We start from the raw sequence: 22,920 nt of genomic DNA, 5'->3' as shown, positions 1-22,920 counted from the left end.
AAAATAATCAAGTCATCATAAAGAATGTGGATAGCATGATCACTAATGTTTCCTCACAGATGTTGAAAGTCTCTAGGCAATGGGGCTGTAAATGCCTTTTTTTTTTTTTTTTTTTTTTTTTGTCTGGAGTACACATGCTTCGCACATATACTGCAGTGCAAATTCCTGTTTAGTTATTTGGAAGGAGATCAAATTCCCTCTTCATAAGACACTCAGTGATCTTGTCAGCAAACAATAACCGTTTCATTAACCCAAAACCTCCCCACCCTGCTCTCCTCCTCCTTCCTTCCAGCAAAAGTACGTAGGTGCTGAATAACAGTCATAAAAAAGCTATTATTCATACATTAAATGCACAGCCAGCGCAGCAAGAATGCAAACTGGTGGATAAACGTGAATGAATAGAGAGGCTCTGGGACAGCTCTTGCTGTTCCTGCAGACATGGTGTGTTGGGCTCCTCCAGACAGAGCTGCCCAGGATGAAGACATGAAGAAGACACCGAGTGGACATTCAGCTCCCCTCCAGGGACTGATTGAACACCGCAGCTGGAAGACTGGTGGCACCTCAAAACTCTCCCAAGACAAATTTATCTTCCAGGTCCTGGTTGGTTGTTTGTTCTTGAAGCAGTAAGGAAGAAACAAGCCAGCTGCCCCAGACTCCAAAGGAGTTAGAGACTTGAGGTTTTCATAGCAACAATCTGACTACTTACTTGTGCCCTAGGAAAATTTGCAGTAGTCCAGAGCCAGCTCCAAGCAAAACAGCTCATTTACACTGAAAGCAGGTGCTTTGTGCATTTGCCATTATTTTTGTACCTCTCCGTCACATTCCACTTGAACATCCTGCTCACTGGGGGAGACCACAGACCAAGTTTCCTTAGGAAAAAATTATTTACTGTGTGGGTGGTCACACATTGGAACAAGCTTCCTAGTGAAGCGGTTGATGTCCCATGCCTGTCAGCACTCAAGATGCATTTGTTAATAATAATATGCTTTAACTTTTGGCTAGCCCTGAAGTGGCCATGCAATTGGACTAGATGACCTTTGAAGGTCCCTTCCAACTGAACTGTTTTCTTCTTTGCAGGTACTGCAGGTGTGGAGGTACCAGCAGCCTTCAGGCTCTCCATGTGCGAGCTACTATTCATCTTCTGTAGGAATGTGGGCTGCCAAGTTTTTTAAGACAATGTTAATTTATGAGGTCTGAAACATTTTTTTTTTAATCTAATGATAAAGGGTTTCATCAAAAGCATGATAAATTTAAAACATTAGGATGACATCAGCCACTGTAGTTTCAATATATTAAATAACCGAAACCAGCATATATGTATTAAAAGTCTGTGGCTTGTTAGCAAGGAATAACCACAGAAATCTATGTACAAAGAAGGAGTAATGGTGGCAGACCATGAAACATGCCAGATCTGAATGTTTTGATAACGTTCAAAGAGCAAAGACATAATTCAGTCTAACTAACGAGTCTGTATGAGGCCTATGAGTATCTAATGGGTTGATACAACAAACATAATTAGTTCGTAAGTTCCTGAGGGCAAGCACAGGTCCAAGCCGATCTCGCTCACATCAGGAATAGCTTTACCAAAGTGAATTAGTCACAAGGCCAGAGGGAACATGTGGATAATCTGTGTGATCTACCTACCTCAGGTCAGAGAACTCCCCTGACCTAATTCATTCCCATTTGTACTGGAGCATCTCTTTGAGAAAAAGATGTTTTGTTGTAAAATATTCAGTGTTGAATAACCAACCACAGACCTTCACATGGTCTTTCACTGCTTAATTACTCACATTGTTAATTATTATTGTTTTTTGCCTTGAATCTGTCAAGTCACATACTCTAGACTTTTGTTCTCATGACGCCTTACTCTGCAAGCTCTCTTCTGCCAAATTTGTTTTTCCCTGCTTAAGGCTAGGTCCAAGTAAATGCAAGGCATGCTCCTGCCTCTTGCTGGGATCCCAAATCCTGGTTAGCTGCTTAGGCTGGGGGGTGTGCGTGCTGGGGGAAAGCTGGGGGAGTCATGGAGCGAGGGGCTGCGTACAGTTTGTCCTGGGCAAGGCTGGGCACCACAACACAAGCACATCCCCAGGGAAGAGCACTAGTGGGTAGGGATGCCATGGGGAGGGAGGAAAGGCAAAAACAAGTTCTGTTCCTGGGATGATTTAATTCAGAGGAGCCTAATACAGAACACACATAGAGCTGCAAAGAGCTTTGGCTAGGGTATTGTGCTGCACAGCGGAGGCTACACGGACAAAATAGCAGGTTCTGAAGGTCTCTGCAGTCTAACAGCAAAGTGCCTAAACAATTTAATTTCCTCCAGGGTTGGGCAAGTGACATACAAGAATTATTTATTTATTTATTTTAAGATCAAAATTTTGATGCTTGAAGTCTGCCTACACCCCCTGCTGGGTACCTAGACCTTTCTCTAGATCCAGCCCTGATCAAATGTGATTAAGTCAGCCATTATCTTTTATTTGAAAAGGTGGACATCTTTGAGCTCCTTGACTCCGGTGTGATGAGGATTGCTTCAATTTCTTACTCACAGCATAGCTCTTCACTCTTCTTTTCTGGAGTCGTGGCTATCAGAAGTGGAGAGCTGAGAACACACAGAAGCCAAGTAAAAAGTGCAGGCAACATTTCCAGCCCAACATCTTTCTGTTTTTTTGGAGCCAAGGCTCTTGTTATGCATTTTGCCACAGAGCCACATGCAACAATCAGCTGCAGCTGGCGACTCCCTAGTGCTGCTCAAGGTATTTTCAGTTACTTGTTTTCACAATACAGCCACTGGTGCTCTCAGTCTGATGTGCCATGGTGTTGAACATTGCTGTCAGGATGACTGTGATTTGCAACACGTGAAAAGTCAATCAAGAAGTGTTTGTGAGCTTTTTGACACACGCACACACATTCCTTGTTCTGATGTCCCTTGGTGACTGTCAGTGGGTCTGTAAGTCAACCACGGGTTTCTTTTAAAGATGTTACATGGTCCTTCAGGTATCAAGGGCTGAAAAACACCATCCTGAGGACCTGCGTACTGAGACTGATAGTGAATGTATGTAAATACAGCTTGCTCACTCATCTGCACGTACAAAATATTAGTTTTCTCAGTGCTAGGCAGCAGTTCTTCTGTCCACTTTTCCATTCTTTGTGTCAGCAGCAGACTTTATCACCGAGCCTTTTATCTGGGGGCATGGTTCAAAACAACACCACACAACATTAAACAACATAAGACTGCTCTCAATCCCTGCAGAACCTCTCTGGAAACAAACTGCTTTAGCATCATTCTCCTTTTACAGTTATTTTAAGACCAGTGTGCTGGGTTTTCACCAAAGTAATGCGAACCAGACTGATTTTGTGTCCTTCTACCTCTTTAATCAATTTTTTTAGACAGACAGTTGCTTACAGGAGCAACAAAATACCTTTATTTTATCAGTAAAACTTATAAGCTCATTTTCAAAGTATGAATTAGTTTCTCGGGAATTATTTTCCATAATCCCATGTTGATTGGCATTATTATCATCATCACCATGCTTCTTTATTATTTTATTAGTGGAAGCCTCTGTCTAATCTGCTCTCATTTTGTTTGGGAGCAAAGCCAAGCTGACAGACTGTCATCATAAGGTCATCTGATCTACCTGCGTTTAACTGGCAGAGAATTGATCCCCCCCCGCTTATCTCCATATTTCTGTTATCCCAAAACATAATAAAAATTGAATAATTTTTCTTGTCGGTATCTCTTAAAAGTATCAGATATAAATGATCCATACTTAGTTATTTTAAAGTCTGCCAAGTTATGCGATTCTGTTTACCACCATTCTCAGTTATTTTTGGAATTTAAAATATGCCATCACCTCTCTGAGATATGCCTTCTTTATCTGCTTTCACACAGTATAACTGGATTATTTACTGAACGTTTCAATCTTTTCTGTATTTTGTTGACAATTCTGTTATTTTACACTCATGAATAATTGTCCAGGGATAATGACTGGATTCTGAGGGTCTTTTAAATGTCAGTATCATGAGTTAAACAGCGTAATATAATGAAAATGATTTACAAGTCATTAATTTAAAAACATTTTTATTTATATATATATTTTTTAATGAAACTTGGGTCATCTTTCTACATTTTTATCTACCAGCTGAGAGCTCAAACACCATTTTTATTAAAACAGAAAATGGTATTTCTACTTTAGCCATCTGACCTCAGAAGTTATAGCTTTAAGAAAATAGATTGACCATTGGGAAACTCATGGAGACACAGCAGAGCTGGCAAATCCACAACAGCATCACCAGTGCTATAAGATTAGATGCATTGAAAACAAAAGTTATGGTGATATCATGGGCAATAAATGAAAAAAATTAGAAGGTTTTTATTATTATTATTATTATTATTACTATTTTTATTTTGAAGGGGAAGCTTTCTATTTAGTCTGCTGTCCAAACTGCTCCATATTCTCAGGACACTCAGATCAACCTTGAAGTCTTAATGGTTTTATTGCTTTTGGGGTATTTGATGGTATTTTTATAGCTATAAAACATGTATTAGAAAGGCAACAACTTAAAAATAATTGAGTGCTGTGTTCAGTTTCGGGCCCCTCACTACAAGAAGGACATGGAGGCCCTGCAGCGTGTCCAGAGCAGGGCTATGAAGCTGGTGAAGGGCCTGGAGAACAAGTCCTGTGAGGAGCGGCTGAGGGAGCTGGGGGGGTTTGGGCTGGGGAAGAGGAGGCTCAGGGGAGACCTCATTGCTCTCTGCAGCTGCCTGAAGGGAAGGGGTGGGGAGCTGGGGGTCGGCCTCTGCTCACAGGTAACCAGTGACAGGACCAGAGGGAATGGCCTGAAGCTGTGCCAGGGGAGGTTCAGGCTGGCAATGAGGAGACATTTCTGCTCAGAAAGAGCAGTCAGGCACTGGGACGGGTTGCCCAGGGAGGTGGTGGAGTCACCGTCCCTGGGGGTGTTCAAGGAGAGGTTGGACGTGGTGCTTGGGGACATGGTTTAGTGGGTGATATTGGTGGCAGGGGATGGTTGGACCAGATGATCTTGAAGGTCTTTTCCATCCCAAATGGCTCCATGAGCAGCTGGGGCTGCTGCCTGCCACACCTGCCAGCCCTCAGTCTGCGGGAGCCGACCCGAATCGCTCTCTTTGAGCTCCCCCTGCTGCTGGGCGCGCTGCAGGAACCCTGCCTCGGAAGGAAAGGGTGGGTGACACGGTGTGGGGTGACACGGCGGGGGATGACAGGCGGTGGGTGACAGGCGGTGGGGTGACCCGGTGCAGGGCGAGCGGCTGTGGGGCGACACGGTGTGGGGTGACACGGTGTGGGAGCGGGCACGGGGTGCCAGCGGCTGACGGGACGGGCTGGCAGGACGGAGCTCGCCCCATTCCCCGCGGGCTGTGCCCCCTCCTAGGGCCGTGCCGGGGGGTCCCCGAGGCTCCGGGGGGGCTCGGAGGGGGGGAAGCGGCCGGGCCCGGCTCGCCGCGGCCATGGAGGGGCTGAGGGGAGGCGGGCGGCGGGGCCGTCGCCATGGCAGCGGGCGGGCCCAGCCCGGCCCCATTTGATCCGGGGTGTGGGGGGGCTGGAGCGTGCCCCCAGAGCCCGGCCTCGCCTCAGCGGGTGAGTGGGGAAGGGGCGGAGGAGGAGAGGGGACGGGGAGGCGAGGCCGAGCCTCAGGAAGTTTAACGCAATTTTCCGCTGAGTCCGCGGGCGGGCTCGGCTTTGAGCTGGGGAGGCGGGAGGCTTCGCTGAGGTGAGGGCGGCGGGGGGCTCCCGGGAGGCTCCCTCCCTCCTTTTATCCCTCCCTTTCTCCCTCCATCCCCTCCTGTGGGGCCATATTCTGCCCGGGGAGCTGCTCTCCTCAGCGAGGAGACCCTCACCCACCGTGCCCGTGGCTCCATCCCTCCCTTGGGGTTAAGAGGGTGCAGGTAGGTCAGGGAGGCTGTGGGCATCCCTGCTGCGCTCCCTCACGGCTGTGTTTCCTCCTCTGTGAGGAAAAAGAGGTGGGAAGGAAGCAGGAGCCTGTCCTGCAGTAACATCAGTGAAAGCTACTTGTAGGCACAGGTGCTGGTGCTCACTGTTGCCTGTACGGGTCTCTCTCTGTTTAGATGTGCTTCTCCTAAGACCAGCAGAGCGACAACAGAAACAAAATGACGACTGTGAGGTACGAACAAGGGTCGGAGCTCAAAGAAGCCTCAAGGTGAGTGAAACGAGCTGCATTGGTGTGTGAGCTCGGAGCTCACGTGTGCTGTGTGCAGTCTTCTGCCTGGTTTCTTGATGCTCTGATCATAGCAAAGAGGAGGCTTGAAGTTTATATACTGTATGGTTTCCATTTTTTTCTCCTTCCTTAAAATACTGCTGTTTGAGAGGAGTGCTACATATGAGAGAAATATATTCTTGTGATTAACTTCTTACAAGAAGTCAATTTTTTTGACAATCTTTATTTACAGGTTAAAAACTTTATTAAAGGAGTATAGGCACTGGTAGAGTTAAGCACAGGGCAGTAGGTCTTGCTTTCTTCTAGCCTCTGGAAGCCACTGTCCAGGTATCCTAAAGGTAGGGTCTGGCTCTGCTATCCTTACAAGTCTCAAGTTCTCTTCAGCTGTGAGTAGTTAAAGAAGCTTATGCTCTCTTTGGATAGTGTGTGGGTAGAAGTTAGGTTCTTCTAGTATGCCCTCTTCTTTGCCTTCTACCCTAGTGTTTAAAGACTAGATGTAGTAGCTTGTGGTAGAGAGCTTGCTTTAGCCTGGGCAACAGGTGGGTGTAGAGTGCTCAGTAAAACAAACTCCCTCTTAGGAAAGCGTTATCCAGAACTGAACCACTGCGTGAGAGCACAGTGAAAACAGTGTGCTTGTCCTTGGTTTCTGTTTTCTTCATGTGCTGAAGATTGTCCTCCTAACCCAAAACACTACTACTGCTCATTCTTATTGGGCTTTTTTCTCACAGTAGAGGATAACAAGCTGGCATTCAGTGCCTTTCACGTGTCTTCAAGGACAAGCAAGTGGTCTGCAGCAAAAGCGCTGTAGCAGCAGAAACCTCTTTTAATAAGTGAAACATTTCTGCTCTATACTATGTGGATAACTCCACAGTGAATGTCTTGTAAGAACAGCTGAGAAGGAAAACTGCATAGCTGTATATTTACAGAGCTTTGCTCCCTTTCTAGGAACAGAGTGAGGATACTGGAGCTGGAAAATAGTTTGTATACAGTTGCTCCTGCGCAAGTAGTAATGATGCCAGAGGCAGAGCCACAGCTCTAATAACACTGTGGCCGTGCTATTATATAGCATAGTATTTCTATATAGAAGGTTAAAATCCAAATTCTTGGGTTTGGATCATCCTGTGACCTTCAAGGCTCTTCAGGTGGCTAAAAAATATCTTGATCCAAAGAGACCCTGTTAAGGAAGCTATGGTAAGCAGCCCTGCCAAGAAAAAAATGCTGCTCCAGCACTAGCTCAGCTGCTGCCCTGCTCTTGCAGTTTCCGGTTTGGTATCCTGCTCTGCACAAAAACACCTCTGTGCTATGGCTTCTCCTAGCAAGCATTCATTCTCTGAACAAGTAGTCTACTGTAACAGCATCAATATTTTCTGGACTCTGCGAAGTAACTTTGCATATGCATGTTTCTAGCAATTCCAGAGTCTGGACTTGGACTCTAAAGGCCTCAGTAGACTCTGGGATGCCTGACTTCAAAGCCCTTTATCCTGTTGCTGAACACAAACGTCTTCCTGTCCTTCCCCTAAAGAAAAACTTTTGAAAGATGGATTGCTAAGTGGAGCTAGGTTAGCACAAGCCAAAGGTTTCTGCTGTAACGACATATGGGAAGCCATTCTTCCCTTGGTGTTGTTCATGTGCTCTGGCCCTGGTTGCTGTTCTCACTGCTCAGGTGACAGTAGTTAATGTTACTGCTTCTGGAATAACAAAGGGTAGCAATGTATAAAGCTGAGACCTGTATTGGTATGTGACTTGTGCTCTCCCTTTGCCAGCTCTCCAACAGCAGAGGAGCCCACGATAAAGATTGATGATGGTCGTGACGAGGATAATGAACAGGACAGCTGTTCCAAGTAAGCTAATGGAATACTAAATGCCTTGTTTATCCCCAAAAGTGAAAATGCCTGAACCAAAATGAGAAAGCAGATGACTTGCTGAAGTAAGAGATAAGCCTTACTTATCTTGCTACTGATGTTTTGATACTTATCTTGATACTCAGAGCATTACACCACTTGATACTGACACTTATTCTAGTACATAATAGCAGCAAGCAACTTCAGGAAGCTGCTTCATGCTTATGGAGATGAAATCTCAGTGCAGGAGTTAGCCACAAATATATCAGATAATGGAAAATGGCAAGTTTAAACTGCAGTGCATGAACTTTCCCAAAGAAGTGAACCTGGGGGAGCACAGAAGAACCAATGCTGCTCAGAGAATGAGGTGAATGAGGATCTGGGGCAACTGGGAAGGATTATGCCTTCAAGACTGAGCTGTCTAAACACGCTAGTGACTTACTGTTCTTGAAGCATTGGTGTGTTATATATTTAGCCTTTTTAGTGTGTGCCTAATAAAGGTGCTTGTCCTTAGGTTGTGGAAGCTGAAGTCTTGGTGTACCTGCTGTATTTACACGGCAGGATTTATTGGATGAAGACCTAAAACCACCAACTGTTAGTATAACTATTGCAGTGCTTTCCTTAGCAGGTTCTCCTCACATTTATACCTAATATCTATGTGCTAGGCTGCCTTGAAGACGAGGCCTGCTATTGCATCCTTGACTTAGACAGGAAAAGTGGCTACTGCAACCTGCTTAAAGATGTGGGTGTCTGCTGGTTCATATTTTTGGACTTCAAACTTGAAACAATGAGAAATGTGAGCTAACTCAGTGAGCCCAGCAAGATGCTTCCTCTTTGCTTCAAAGATGCTTGGTCTTGTCTTAAGGTTAACTCACTAATTCAGTGTATGTACCAAGTGAAATGTAATGCTCAAACGATCCTAGAGGAAAAAGGGTAGCTCAGATAGGATAACTGGGGTGCAATATACATTATTGAACTGATTAATACTTCCTGTAACCGTGGTATAGCCAATGGGGTGGGTGGGGAGGGAAGTACAGTGACTGTGTATAACAGAGAAGGAGGACAAATGTCACAGTACTGACAAAATTCTGGCAGATTCTTCTTGTGTCAGAACTTTTTCAGTAGGTCCTACTGTTAATAACATATTTGGAAGAGGTATTTTAAGTGGCAAAGAAAACTCAGTGCTTATGGTAGTAAAGTAACCCCTAGGTTAGCAGACTGGCAGTATGCTGGTAACTAATCTGTTTAAACCATCAGAGCTTGGGGTATGCAGGTGGAGGCTTTTATGTTAATTCTTGTTGTATAGCCTCAAGTGATTTGTTCAGCTAATGAGATGTAGCTCTGCAAAGGTCTAGCCTTAAACCAGAAGGCTTAGAGCACACTGACCAGGCAACAAGTAGTCTTCCTTAGCTGCAACCCTGCTAGGGCTGAAGAGAATTCCAAACTGGAAGCATTTGGCTGCGGTACCTCATTTAAGAGGTACTGGTCTTTGACCTGAAAGATCAAACTGATTTTCTTCTAAAGGTAGAAGAGGAATTTGTCTTCCTCATACTCTAAGAGCACAGAGATGACAGTGAATCTGTTAACAGGTGCTTTTTCCCAGGCCTGAAGAGAAATCATCTCCTTCTGATACAATAAACTGATATCTTGATCAAGACACTTTAAGAGATGATTATGCTTTAATCTTCCTCTTGATCAATAGCTGCTATGTGAATCTACTTGAAGCTTGTTACTGGACGCTGGGCCAGACTTGTAGTGTCATTGGAGCTGTGACACTGAATAGTGTTGTCAATTTGCTGAGTTTCTAGGGTTTGTAGCTGATAAATATTCTCTTGTTCAAATGACAAAAGTGTTGTCTTCAAATACTGCCTTAACATATTTCATGAATGCAACTGAAAAAAATCTCTTAAATCTTGGATACAGAACTCTGAAACCAAAAGAATGGACATCAGTACCAGTGCTATTGTAGTTAAACCTGTAGCAAAAAGTCCCTTCTCTTGATGCTGGTTCTCTTCTCTTGCAGTACTATTAGGAGAAAAATTTCCCCATTTGTGATGTCGTTTGGATTCAGGTAAAGCATCCGCCTTGTAATGATATGGGAGGGGTGGAAGTAGTCCTTATTTCTAGTGCAAGAACTTGGAGAGCTCCTTAAGCAATAGGGACTCCAGCCAGTTGTTCCTGGGAAGTACGGAATTAAAATATAGTTACTTCTAAGGAACTGCATTCCCTCATAAGTGGGAGGGAAGGTCAATATGCAGGAGGACAAGCTGAAGCTTCTATGCCTTAAAGTATTCAGGTTTGTGCCACTTCTGGATAGCTGTGGAATTACTGGTGAATAACTACAGCTGAGTCTGCAGCAACCACACAGTTCCATGTGGATGTTGTACTCTGCAAATCACTTCAGAAAGTGTGATTTGAATCCTTTAGCTCTTCATACAAGCAGGCCTTGATTTTATTTTTATTTTATATATACACACACGCATGAGAACCCACAGTTGGACCAGCTTAAAATAAAAAATCAGGGTTTGTGCTCTCCAGTCTATAAATGTCAGTATTTCTTTCCTTCTTGTCAAGTTGACTTGTATTTTTTTTTCAGGGTATTTGGAGTTGTGCTTATCATTGTGGACATTGTCGTTGTGATTATGGATCTGGCTCTCCCTGAGAAGAAAAGGGGCATTAGGGAGATTCTCGAAGGCATTTCCCTGGCTATAGCACTCTTCTTCCTCGTCGATGTTCTCATGAGGGTGTTTGTTGCAGGGTAAGGCCTTGGCAAAGATGAATTCAGTGTGGCAAATCCTCAAGCTAGTAAGGAAGCAAAACTTTGAACTTGGGGCTGTGAGTGTGGTTGGCCCTTGGGCTAATCTTATGGTTATCTTTTATTGGCTGTTACCATTGTATAGACTAACCTGTAAAAAGCTTCTGAGACAAGTAAACACTTGGAAACTGCCGTTCTTGCTATAACTCATTCATTGTAGACCTGGTGTATTTCCTTAGTGGGTCTTCAGTGCTTAGTGTTCTGAAGTGCTTCAGAAGAGCTTGTCTCCAGCAGTAGCTTTATATAGGCTCTTTCCTTCCTGAACATGGGTTTCAAAATTTGTTGCCATTCATAGGGGTGTTTGTCTGACTCTCTCCTTTGTTTCAGCTTCAGGAACTATTTCCGGTCCAAACTGAATGTTTTGGATGCATTCATAGTAGTGGGCACTCTGTTAATTAACCTGACCTACTCCTTCTCAGACCTCGCTGCGACGGATCAGATGCCAAGGTAAGAACGGTACCACAACTGTTAGATGTGAGCTCTCTTCCTGACAGAAGTCTAAGAATTTTCTTGGGCATATCTAAGCTAGCTGAGTGCATACTAGAGCACAAATGTGGCTCTGATAGGATTTTACAGTAAAGGCTTCTAAAGGGTAGAAAGATTTAACTGTTCCTGATGGAGACAGGAATGCGCCTCTCAACTACTCATCTGCACTGAGTTTGGATTACAGTGAGACTCTTGCAGCAACCAGGGAAAGAAGTAGAGGTGTTTAAAAAAACAAACCACAAAACTTAGTGGGTATGGGGTGGGAAACATTTCTCTAGAAGAAATCAACTCAGTCTAGTTACTGAACCCAGAGTTGGATGAACTTGAAGGGAATGTTAGCACTTGTTAATATGCCAGCCAAACTTCTGTTTCAAGAAGCAGAGCTGTGAAAGCTCTGTTTACCTCTGACTCCTTTAGCTGCATTTGCAGCCCCAGAATCATAAAAGGCTGTTTCCCTTTAACCCTTATTAAACACCAACCTGAGCTGAATGGCATATCTGTGGCCACAGCTTTCTAAAGAATATTTTTTCCTTATGGAGTCCTGGGCTGCTGTTAGTAGTAAGCCTGATCCTGCATTGATTCTTCCTACTGGATGTTGGCATGTGCAAATTCCTTGTACCTGCTGAATTTGGAGAGGGTTTTGTACAGGCCCAGCATCCCACAAGGTGTTTTTTGTTTTGATGCTCTTAAAAGATACTCAGCTGAGACCTACTGTCTCATCCATGCGACTCTTGAGGCCTTCTATAACGCTTTTGTTAAAGGCTCTTAGTTCATTGCTGACCAAAGCATTACCACCTGGCACTAGAAGGTATTTCAGAACTGGCCAAATATCAGACTTTGAAGAAAAGACAGCCTTCCCTTCCCACCTAATCCTCTAACTTCTAGTAGCCTACATGTTTTTCGTACTCTTCTTTCCTCGCAGCCCTTGATTCAGATGCAAACAGTAGCTGTAAAGCATTTAACTAAAGCACTTAACAAATCTCAGAAGAGCTAGGCTGAGCAATTTTTATGTGGATGAGAATTTGTGTGGCAGTCTGTAGAGGTAACATCCCCTGATGGAGCGATGTGGTGTCTGTTCCTGACCTGGTCTAGCTGGGTGTGGATTGGGATGAGCTGTCTGCTGACTTACAAAAGGACACTCCAGGAATAAGGCTGGGTGTCAGTTTGGGAGTTAATGCCTAACTAGCTGGCTCTGTGAAGGGCAGGAGGCAAGCTGCTGGTATCCTGCAGAGCTACTTCTTGCAGCGGTGGCTCGGGCTGAGGAGAGGGGCTCTGGAGTCTTCACTGCAGTGCTGGCTTGTCTTTGCCTGGCTGCTTCCTCAAGGCAACTCTCCTGAAACAACAGCAGGGTGATCTTGGGCTACGAGTGAGCTGGGGAGAAACTGAAACTCAGCTCCAGGTGTCCAGATCAACTGTGTCTTGCTGGCTTCTGACAAGCTCTGCATCAGTGGAGAGTACTCTGTTTTCAACCAGAGGTGATGGAATAAAGCTTCCATAACACTTTTTCCCCCCCCCTCACTGTAGGTATTCACCTAAGTATTCTTACCTAGGTATATCAGGGCCTAAAACACGTGTGTGCTCCTTAAAATATATGCTCATACCTCCTTAAGGAACAAATGTAGTTGACACTACTCACTAAGGGTATCCCAAAGCAGCTGCCCCTACTCAGGTTGTCTCTGTAGAGCTACTCACATGAGCATCTTGCCAGATTCAAAGTCCAACGGCAGTACAAAGTTTCTCAACAAAACTTGTTCATTTGCTGAATGATTAAACAAAAGGCTTATAAACTGCTCTGTTCTCAGGTTTCCTACTCAATGCGTGATGTCTGGCTTGTTCAGCTTCTCTTTTCAGCTGTTTTTCATGTCTGGTTCCACTTAAAGAGTACATTTTAAGAATAAGCTTGAAGGAACAGCAAAGTAGGGATAGTAACAGTAGCAGTGTCAAAAGAACTTACTGCTTGCTGGGCAGAGATACTGGGAAAAATCTATTCCAGCAAGTAGGGGTGCTTCCTAGTCCTGTTTCGTGTTTGAAACTTGTGTCCCCAAAACCCTTAACAATAAAACTATGGTATACTTCAAGCCTTGCGTCACCCTTCTTACCAAAACCAGCATGGGAGGTCCTAGTTCAATAAGTGAAACAAAACTATCTACCTCTGAAATAACTTTTAAATAGCTTTAAGTTTTGCATCTAAATGTAGTAATGTCTCTTTATGGTGAATCCCTCATCTAGAATGGTCGCTCTCTTTCGAGTTCTGAGAATTGTCATCTTAATTAGAATATTTCGCCTGGCCTCCCAAAAGAAGCAGCTTGAAGTGGTGACCAGGAGAATGGTAAGTTGGCCTAGTAATAAATCTGGTTATTTTTAATTATTTTGCTCTCCAGGAAGCCATCAATAGTGAGCAACAAGACTGCTCACAGTGTGTTGGTCTGAAACTAATACTACTACAGAAGCAACGTGTTGTTTTTGTGTCTCTGGCAGGGTTTTGGAGTTACGCTTTCTATTTCAGTGTAGCTAGCAATGCCTGCTTCTGCTTGAGCAAGCAGCTCCTTGACCTGGAAGACCGGTGTGTCAGGGATTGGGACACCGTGGTGTGTCTTGATTTGATAATTACTGGCTTGTGTGGTACACAGGCTGTTTTCCATCATACATGGGCAGGTTGGAGATTTTTAATGCTTCTGGCACTTATTTGAGGAGAAAACAAAATAGCTTAGCTGTATTGAAGCCCTATCCATTGTAAATGCCTCTGTTACTTCCAGCAGGGCACTGAAGTGATTGTTGGAGCTTCAAGCCCAACCCCTTACACAGGAATAAACAGTCCTGGTTACACTGCCCTTAACTTCCTTCCTTCAAGTTAAGGAAGTCCAGATGTTTTTTTTTTTTTCCTAGTAATAATCAACAAGTGCTGCCTTGTGGTGGTGTTTAGGAAGACTGACTCTGCTCCTTTTTCACAGGTCTCTGAAAACAAAAGGCGCTATATGAAAGATGGCTTTGATCTGGATCTCACTTACATTACTGGTTTGTAGAAGTCCTGTAGCAACAAATGATATTTTGCAGCATGTTACATCCTGCAAAGGCTGAGTGCTTTGTATGAAATACAACTCTTTCAGCAGACTACTGAAACTTAAATATGAATTCAAATCAAGCCTACTCCTTTTCTTTAGGAGTTTGAAATCAGTTTCTAACCCTGTTCTTCTCAAGGGTTAACCTCCTGCTAGGGTGGGTGTACATGCTGTATAGAAATCCTTCTGAGGTGTAGGGAACCAGAGCTAAGAAGCTGTTGATTGATTTAGTGTGTTTGCCTCCAGTTCTATGCTGCCTGGTTAATGATAGCTTATGCTTCAGGAAGGCCTGGTGCCCTGCTCTAGCTATGCAAAATGCAGAACAAAACCTCTTGGAAATGGGTAGGAGGCTTTCCTAACTAGGGTGGGAGTCAGTTACTTCATGATAACATGCTCTCTGTCATGTAGTGCCTATGTTTGGGGAGGGTCTGTCTCCCTGTTATTACACCTGATCGCTGTCTTCTCCACAGATCGTGTTATTGCAATGTCATTTCCATCTTCTGGGAAGCAGTCTTTCTACAGGAACCCTATAAAGGTAAAAATCTCTCATTGTCAAGTTCAGTGTTTCTGAACAGTTTCACTTCAAGGTTTCCATTATCTTGCATGTGGACTAGATTACCAACTCAGCCCTAGTCCTGCTGATTTAGCTGGCTGGAATATTTAAATGGTGGTCTCCACTGTGCTGCACTGCTTGTATTGTAGTCTCTCAGCTGAGCCAAGTGAGATGCATCTTGTGTTGTGGACTCACTGGTCATCTGATGTCTGTTTCTTGGGGAAAATTATCAGAAGCAAATCAATTCTGTCCCAGGCCAGTAATAGTGTGAGTCATATGAGTGATCTACTCAGATTAAAAACACTTGAAATGTCTGCATTAAATACTTCTAATGTCTAAATCTTAAATTAGACATGAAGTCCCTTTTACAGAGCTCTTCTGCCTGATGTCTTAGAAACCTAAGTATGTAGGGCCAGGAACTTGGTCATGGTGCTTTTACACTAGATAAGAATCATAGGAATCAGAACTACTGGGCTGAAAAGCTCTGTTGTTCAAGAGCTGATCATAAATATACTCCCTGACTTCACCTTGGGGATGGGGAATGAGGTGGCCAAGGAAATAAGGAGTTACGCCAGCTACTCTGAACTTGTATCTTACTATTGCTATAGGAGGTTGCAAGATTTCTGGACACCAAGCATGCAGACCATTATAAAGTCTACAATCTCTGCAGTAAGTATGCTTAGTTGCTTGACTGTACTGAAAAACAGATTAACGTCTCTTTAGGGTATGTTGGTGGCAATACTAGATCTTCAGGAACTTTCTATCAAAAGTAATTTTTAAAAAGTACTTAAAACACTGGTACAAGCTTAGACCGGTGATCTTGTGTCATATCCAACTCTGTTCCAAGCCCATTCCCCTCCCTGGCATAACTCCCAGATTTTCTTTATAGGTGAAAAAGGCTATGACCCCAAGTACTTCCACTACAGGGTGGAAAGGATTTTCATCGATGACCACAATGTCCCAACAATACAGTGAGTCTTGGCAAGAAATACTTGCGTTGTGGTAGCTCTCTGTGGGTGCTTACTGTGACCATGCTCATCTTCCTCTTATCTAGGGACATGCTGAAGTTCACTGCCAGTGTCCGTGAATGGATGAGTCAAGATGAAAAGAACATCATAGCAATTCACTGTAAAGGAGGCAAGGGTAAGACTTGTCATGTCTAATGCATGCATGCCACAAATGATACATACGTTAAAAATATTAGAATAAGAAAGTGTAGTCCTAAACCATGGCATAAAGTCGGTTTAGGGTAATTTGACAAATTCTGCTGTTCTGACTCCTGACAGGAGGGACTGGGGACAGGGAGCTACCAAGGCTGCTACTAGTAATTGTTAAGCAGCTGCTCTAGCTCTGCTACCTAGTCACCCATGCTGAATATCCTGCACTGTAATATACCTCAGGCTTCTGAATTTCTGTGGAAATGGCCTAGGTGCTGCTGAATCCTGATTTAAGACACATAAGAAACAAGGTATCGTGAGAAAGCATAATACAGTGTCGTGGGGGCGGGCTTGTGCAAGCTATTGCACACGAACTGGTCCATGAGTGCTATCTGCAACCCTCAGTAGCTCAGGAGCTGCTGAAGTGCATGGATAGCTGTGCAAATAAGCCAAACGACCCTGCAAACATCTGCCACATCTCCAGCCACCTGCTGTTACTGCTACAAATGCTACGGATACTTGGCTTGAAGCAGATGGTTGCAGAAGGGTTTTTCCCACAGTTGTAAAGCCTCCTAAGCTGTATTTCCCAGACTGAACACTGAAGCTACCTGGAGAACAAGTGTAGGGAGGGGGTGATGACCTCAGACTTGAATTCAATACTGAGACAATACCGGGACCTCTGTGCTAGTAGTCTTATTGCCCTACTTAGTAGGGTTGGGCAAAAACGGGGGCAGAGAAGTAACTCTTGCGACTTAAACTGGTGTTGCCAGTGCTTTAGTCTGACACTTGACTACTCCAGTGACCCCCATCTCCCATTATCTCTGTTTTAATAGTTACAACTTCATTTTTCACAAATAATCCCCCAAGTCTTACATTTCAATCTCTCTTACTACTTTTACTACAGGTAGAACTGGAACAATGGTCTGTACTTGGCTAATAGACAGTGACCAGTTTGAGAGTGCAAAGGTAAAAACTAAGTTTTATTTTGGTTCTTTCCATATTCCAAATGCCCTCTTCAGAATCTGACTAATTGCTGAAATGCCCTAATACTCTGTAAAAAGCCTACAGACAAAAAAGCATGGTGTAAACAACCTGCGTTTTAAAAATTTTTTGCAACTCCTGCTAATGTGGAAACTCATCTCTGAAGACTACTCTTGATCAGGAAGAACTGGTAATGTAGGATGCCAACTTTGAAGCGCTTCTTTTAGAGGCATAATAGACCTAGGATCTTGAGCAACTCGTCTTAAGCTATGGGTGCCTTCTGAACATGCCCTACTAACGCCAGTGTCACTCTTGAAGTGGTCTTGTGTAATTCTCCTCCCTACTCTCCTTCCAAGTGGTGTGAGATGTCAAGACAAGGCCACAGGCAGTTCTTGATTGCAAGAAGCCTTTCCAAATATTTTTGGGGAAAAGGAAGAAAGACCAGCAAGTCTGCAGTCAGGAATGATGCGTGTTCTGCTTTGATATATGGAGTGTGGGGTCTTGACCTGAAAACCTGGGTTCCAGAAGGCCCTGATCACTTTAGGTAGTTTGGGCAGAGTATATATCAGCTTGATAACTTGCTGTTCTCTGAGCTTGGGTTGTGGAGATGCAAACTAATGCTCAGTTTTTGTCTGCCACAGGCCCCTTGAGAAGCGTATATGGCTCTGTAGGAATTGCTTAATATGCATATATCTCTCTTCCTTCTGAGAGCTTTATTAGCTCTCAGTTAGGGATGAGAGAGTTAATATACCTGACTTCCTAACTAGTAACTCTATATTGTTGTTAAAAGCCTCCTTCTAGAAGATACCACAACAACTATTGCGTATCCTCACTTGTATTCATTTATTAGAGTTGACTGGTATGGTTCTAGTTTGTTTGCTATGCACTGCTCAGGAAGGGGCATGGTGGTGGGATGAATGTCTTAACACTTAAAAATCTTTCTGTGTAGGAAAGTTTGGACTACTTTGGGGAGAGGAGAACTGACAGAAGCACAAGTACCAAATTTCAAGGCGTTGAAACTCCATCCCAGGTAAGTCTGAGCAGGTCCAGCAACAGCAGCCAAACCAATCCTAGCCTTGTGAGCACTGAAGCTGCCCCAGTTCTTCCTTGTTTCTACTATATGCTTAACTCTTGGGCTTCCTGCACTCATTCTTTAGGGGTTGGAAGATTGCCAATTAGTAGGGTTCATTGCATTCTTCTCCCTTCCCTTGTTAAAGTAATTCCTTGCACTAATTCCATGACATTGTGAAACGGGACTGGTACCTGGGTTCACAATCCTCTTAAGGCTGGAAGGAGCACATTTAGTGCACGTTTAGTCCACATTTAGTCCAACACTGCTGCTTAAGCAAGGTGAGCTAGAGCAGGCTGTCCAGAATCATGTCCAGTTAGACTTAAAGTATCTCCCCCAAACTCTCTGGGTAACCTTTTGCAGTGTTTGACCACCCTCACGAACGCATGACCCTAGAAGACAACTGGGCTGCTCATCAGCAGTGCGCTGGAGGCTGCAGCCTGGCCTGGGGAGGGCTATGGTGCTGCTGTGGTTGGGTGGAGGAATGCGTCCTCTAAAAATAGCATTCACAGGGAAACACAAAACGTGCTATTGCCTCAGAGTACATCTTCATCTTAATTCACTACATTCTGTGAGATGAAGCTGTTGGTAGAGGTACTGTAGTTACCAACACAAAACTGAATGGAAGTATAGCCACCTCTCAGTATGTGCTTCTTCAAAATGGAAGCATCCTGGAGCTTTTTAAGAGGCAGAATGTTTAAACCTAGGATAAAAAAGCTCCCTGCTTCTTGCTGAACTCAGAAGTACAGAATTGTTCTTACAACACCAAATTTAAATAATTTAAAAATGCGGGTGTTGAACTTGTGTAGAGTTTTAACAACCAGCTGTTTGAAATGTGAAAGGGAAAGAACAAGACTCATTTCTTGTTAGCCTTAGACTTGAGGTAGTAAAGAACTTGGAGCAGATCTACTTAATCCTGCTTCTACCTAGAATTAGGTTGTATGGGGTTAACTGCATAATGTGTTTGGGTTTTTTGCATTACAGAGTAGGTATGTTGGGTATTATGAGATCCTGAAAAACAAGTATAACTTCAAACTCCCACCAGAGAGACAACTCAAAATAAAAAACCTCAAAATCTACTCTATACATGGTAAGAACTTTTGAATTTGGGCACTTCTCTATTTCGTAATAGTTTTGTGGTACAGGTAGCTGATCTCTGTACTCTGTCTCTCTTACTAAATCATGTTAAAAATGTAGGCTTACTGGGGTATGAGAATTCAAATAGCACAGATTAAAACCAGCCAAAAACCAACTCCACAAACCTTTGGAGTACAGCTGCCTCGTGTTCTGTCACTTTCTGGGTGTCTGCTAAAACGATGGCTCACATGCAGCCTGCCTTGTTTTGGGAAGGGAATCAATTATATCCATAGGGTTAGTGGGTAACACTTCTCAGCCTGTTATAACTTTCTGTATATATGTACTGGTAACCTTGATGAAAGGCTGACTACTAGAAGTACAGCACATGCTAGGGGGCCTAAAATGCTGTTCTTCAGTTGGTGCAACTGTATTCTGCATGTGCTGTTCCTGAGCCACCAGTAGGATTCTCTGCTACTTCAATTCAGCTTTCAGCCACTCAAGCTTGAGCTGCTTTCAGGTCTTGAGTTCCCTAAAGTCTGTAGCAAGGCCTTCCTCACAAGGCTGTTCTCAGGGAGAGTGATACACTTGGCTTTGATTACCACTTTGTTTCCAGGTGATGTTTTGTGCTCTGGTATAATGCGACACTTTCCTCCTCTTCCTAGGAGTTGGGAAAGGCAACGGAACTGACTTGAAGGTGCAGGTAATAATGAGAAAGCAAGTTGTATTAGAATGTGTCTGTGCAACACAAGGAAACTGCAAGGTGAGCACACTATGGAACTGGCAGCTTTCAGCTTCTGTGACTCAGCTGCCTGAAACTGTTGTCCTGTAGAAGTTAGACACTGGGCATAAAAGTACCCTAGTAAATGGATACTGGAAATTCTGAGGTGAAACAGCCAAGCTTTGTTAAACCATAGAAAAAAATACTACAAAGTAGTAGCAGGCTTCCTAAAAGTTGTTTAAATATTTAAGTCACTCTGACCTGAGAAGCTGAAATTGTTGGTGGCTGTTCTAGCAGTGCTGTTGTGTTTCTGTACCACAAATAAGTAACCTCCAATTGTTCCTCTGTCTCTGCAGTAGCTTTTCATAAATGCAATATTTTGTTTTGTGTGTTCTGTATCCAGCTCTTCTTTGACGCTGACAGTGATTCTGTAGTCATTGGTTTGGAAGACAGCCCTGTGATAAGTGGGGATGTGAAAGTCAGATTTGAATCCCATTCTGTAAGTACAACGGTGTGAAGACTGGCGCTTGAATTTGAGGGCCAGCAATGCGAACTGCAGCTGGTCTTGGCCACCTCAGCTCTGTGGGGCCACGTGTTTCTTCCCCCGTGACTCCTGCTGTGTGGGGTGGCCCTGTTGTAGCAGCTGTAGCAACAGACACCTTTGTTGGGTACCTGCTGCTTCTAACGTGGGGCTCTTACTCTTTCATATTTAGTTTGAGTGGCCTAGTCCTGAAACAAATTCAGTGAGCATGGTGATCTGGGTGGGATATTGGGCTTCTCAAGTGTACTGGTTCTGCCACTGTAGCTTTCTAAACCAGTCTGCTGGAGCCAGGTTGGGTGCTCATCTCTAAAAACAAGTCCTGTTGCCAAATGGAGTCCTTAAACAGAGGATTTCCTTTCAGGATCTTCCAAAAGGCTATGACAACTGCCCGTTTTTCTTCTGGTTCAACACTTCCTTTATTGAAAATAACAGGTAAGTGAGCACAGTGACTGCCTTTAGATCTGAACTTCTTGTGTCTGAGCAGGGCTGATGGTTCCTAAACGTGGTGCTGAGAGCTGGAACAGCTGGCTAATGAAATCAGTCGTAACTTCTGTGTGCATCTCTGACCCTCAGTCCTAACTTGTGAGCCTGCAGTTGGCACACGCTTGTACTGTGCGAGGTGGTTTAAATATGAGATTTGTCTTAATCGGCTTAATCTGCTGGGCTGTTTCCCAGCACTTGAAGTATTGTTAATTAACTGGAACTCCAAAGGTATTACAAACTGCTCAAACCTCTACAGCACACCTGGCAGAGGCTGGAACTTGAATTCAGCAGGCAAGTTAGGTATAACTACTGTTCTTTCTATGACTGGAACAGGACAAGCAATTGTTATTTAATTCTTCCTATCAAAATATGAGGAGTTAGCCATGAATCCATATTCATAACTCTAAACAGAATACCCAGAGCCAGCAATGCACCATGCAGCCTGGGTGCAGGTACCCAGTTAGACCCAAGCAGTGGCAGGAGAAACAGAAACCTGCTGTCTTGGCTCTGCAGCTGGGCTGTATCAAAAGCTGCTGTGCTGGTGTTCTCAGGTGATCACTAGAAATTAATTCAGTAAGCACTGAAAGGGGAGAACGTGGCTGAGCTTGACTGAGTACTGAATCCACTGCCTGGCGTTAGGAAAGCCAGTTATTAAACCTACCACACGCATCCCGTGAGAAGGGCTGCAGCTGGAGGTAACGTTAATTCTGCTGTAACAAGCTTCTGTCTTGGGGCTCTAGGCAGGGGGAAAACCACCAACGGCCAGGTTGGTGTTATGTTTCTCAAACTGCTTCAGATCCAAATCCCCGTGCATGTCTGTCTGAATCTAAGATCTGGGGCATGTTTAATACTCCAGGGCTGAACGTGAAGTTTTCTTTGCTGTCTTGAAGAAAAAGCCTATCTTACGGCCTAAAACGTGCTACTGAATCACTTTCTTTCAGGCTCTACCTCCCCAGGAATGAGCTGGATAATCCTCACAAGTCTAAAACGTGGAAAGTCTACAGTGAGAAGTTTGCTGTAGAGGTGAACTTCACCGAACCATAAGGCTGAAAGAAGGAAAACACTTCAACTCGTCTCTCTTCCTGAAGACTGTTCTGCTGCTTCGGTATCGCGAAGTGGTCTGCCCGTGCTGTACTTAACGTATTTCTATGTAGATACAACTTTCTCAAATAAACTGACCTGAAGTTCTGTTGTGCAGAGCAATAATCCTCTGGAGAATTACTTAATGCTGCTGTCACGGTGTGCTAACGAGCTGTTGGATCTGTGCAGAGGTGTTTACCTACAGGTGATCCCTTCTCTACTACCCGACCGCTGTCTCTAAGTACCCACCACGTTGGTGGGTGGAGAACAGGAGGCTGGGGTGCTGCTGGAGGGCCTGAGGCACCTTCCCCTAGCATCAGGGTTTCTGTGCAGGTCCCTAGGCTTAAGGGGATGCTGGAGATGGAGGAGAAGGATTCTGGCACAGGCAGGTGAGTGTTCTCAGGTGGAAGCCTTGCTGAGGTGGCACAGCTGGGCCTCATCAGCTCAGGAGTGTGCAGACTGCTTGGGTCAGTCAGCCAACCCTCTAGACCCGGATGGGGTGGTTTTGGTCTGTGCTCCTGTAGCTTTGTGGTAATGCTGCAGCTGCTCTCTGATCTCCTGAGCTATACGTAAAGACTTTCAGGATGCTCATTCTGTTTCCAGCAGCCTTTCTCTGGAGACTGTTCAAGCCTTCCTTGATGTGAAGCAGTCCCTGAGGTTAGTTTCTTGGTTGTGTTAATCTGGCTTGGAGTTTGTCTTTTATTTATTAGAAGTCCTCTTGTTAGAGGAGCGAAACCAAAGCTGCACCAGCGGCACTAGAGGGCGACTGAGACGAATGCGGGTAAGGCCTTTGTCTAGACCGAACGCCCTGGGGCTGGAACATGAGGCCGTTTATTGCTGCCGGCAGTGGCTG

The 22,920-nt window shown here is 44.3% G+C and overlaps 1 protein-coding gene and 1 long non-coding RNA gene across 8 annotated transcripts; both read left to right on the top strand.

The window, feature by feature from the left end:
* The first annotated feature begins 4,896 nt into the window (after positions 1-4,896).
* On the top strand, positions 4,897-22,190 carry LOC311429921 (phosphatidylinositol 3,4,5-trisphosphate 3-phosphatase TPTE2-like). Of its 7 annotated transcripts, none has more exons than XM_084506167.1 (19): positions 4,897-5,195; positions 6,098-6,189; positions 7,971-8,048; positions 10,072-10,119; positions 10,645-10,806; positions 11,191-11,310; positions 13,579-13,678; positions 14,301-14,364; positions 14,879-14,943; positions 15,570-15,630; positions 15,851-15,932; positions 16,016-16,104; positions 17,023-17,084; positions 18,049-18,129; positions 19,153-19,258; positions 19,908-20,005; positions 20,367-20,462; positions 20,866-20,936; positions 21,929-22,190. In XM_084506167.1, the coding sequence occupies exons 2-19, from the start codon at positions 6,140-6,142 to the stop codon at positions 22,029-22,031; spliced, it is 1,536 nt and encodes a 511-aa protein (XP_084362293.1). In that variant the 5' UTR covers positions 4,897-5,195; positions 6,098-6,139; the 3' UTR covers positions 22,032-22,190. The 7 variants fall into 7 exon arrangements, with proteins under 7 accessions (XP_084362293.1, XP_084362294.1, XP_084362291.1 ...); XM_084506168.1 differs by having other exon boundaries at positions 5,170-5,239; XM_084506165.1 differs by lacking the exon at positions 4,897-5,195 and adding an exon at positions 5,508-5,609.
* Positions 22,191-22,398: 208 nt separating this feature from the next.
* On the top strand, positions 22,399-22,908 carry LOC311429923. The gene is made up of 3 exons (XR_014688474.1): positions 22,399-22,456; positions 22,671-22,724; positions 22,795-22,908. It is a non-coding gene; the product is annotated as an uncharacterized lncRNA (long non-coding RNA).
* Positions 22,909-22,920: the final 12 nt, after the last annotated feature.

The sequence above is a fragment of the Aythya ferina genome (assembly GCF_964211825.1).
Source record: "Aythya ferina genome assembly, chromosome: 1".
Lineage (NCBI taxonomy): Eukaryota > Metazoa > Chordata > Aves > Anseriformes > Anatidae > Aythya > Aythya ferina.
This window is presented reverse-complemented; position numbering and strand designations above follow the sequence as displayed.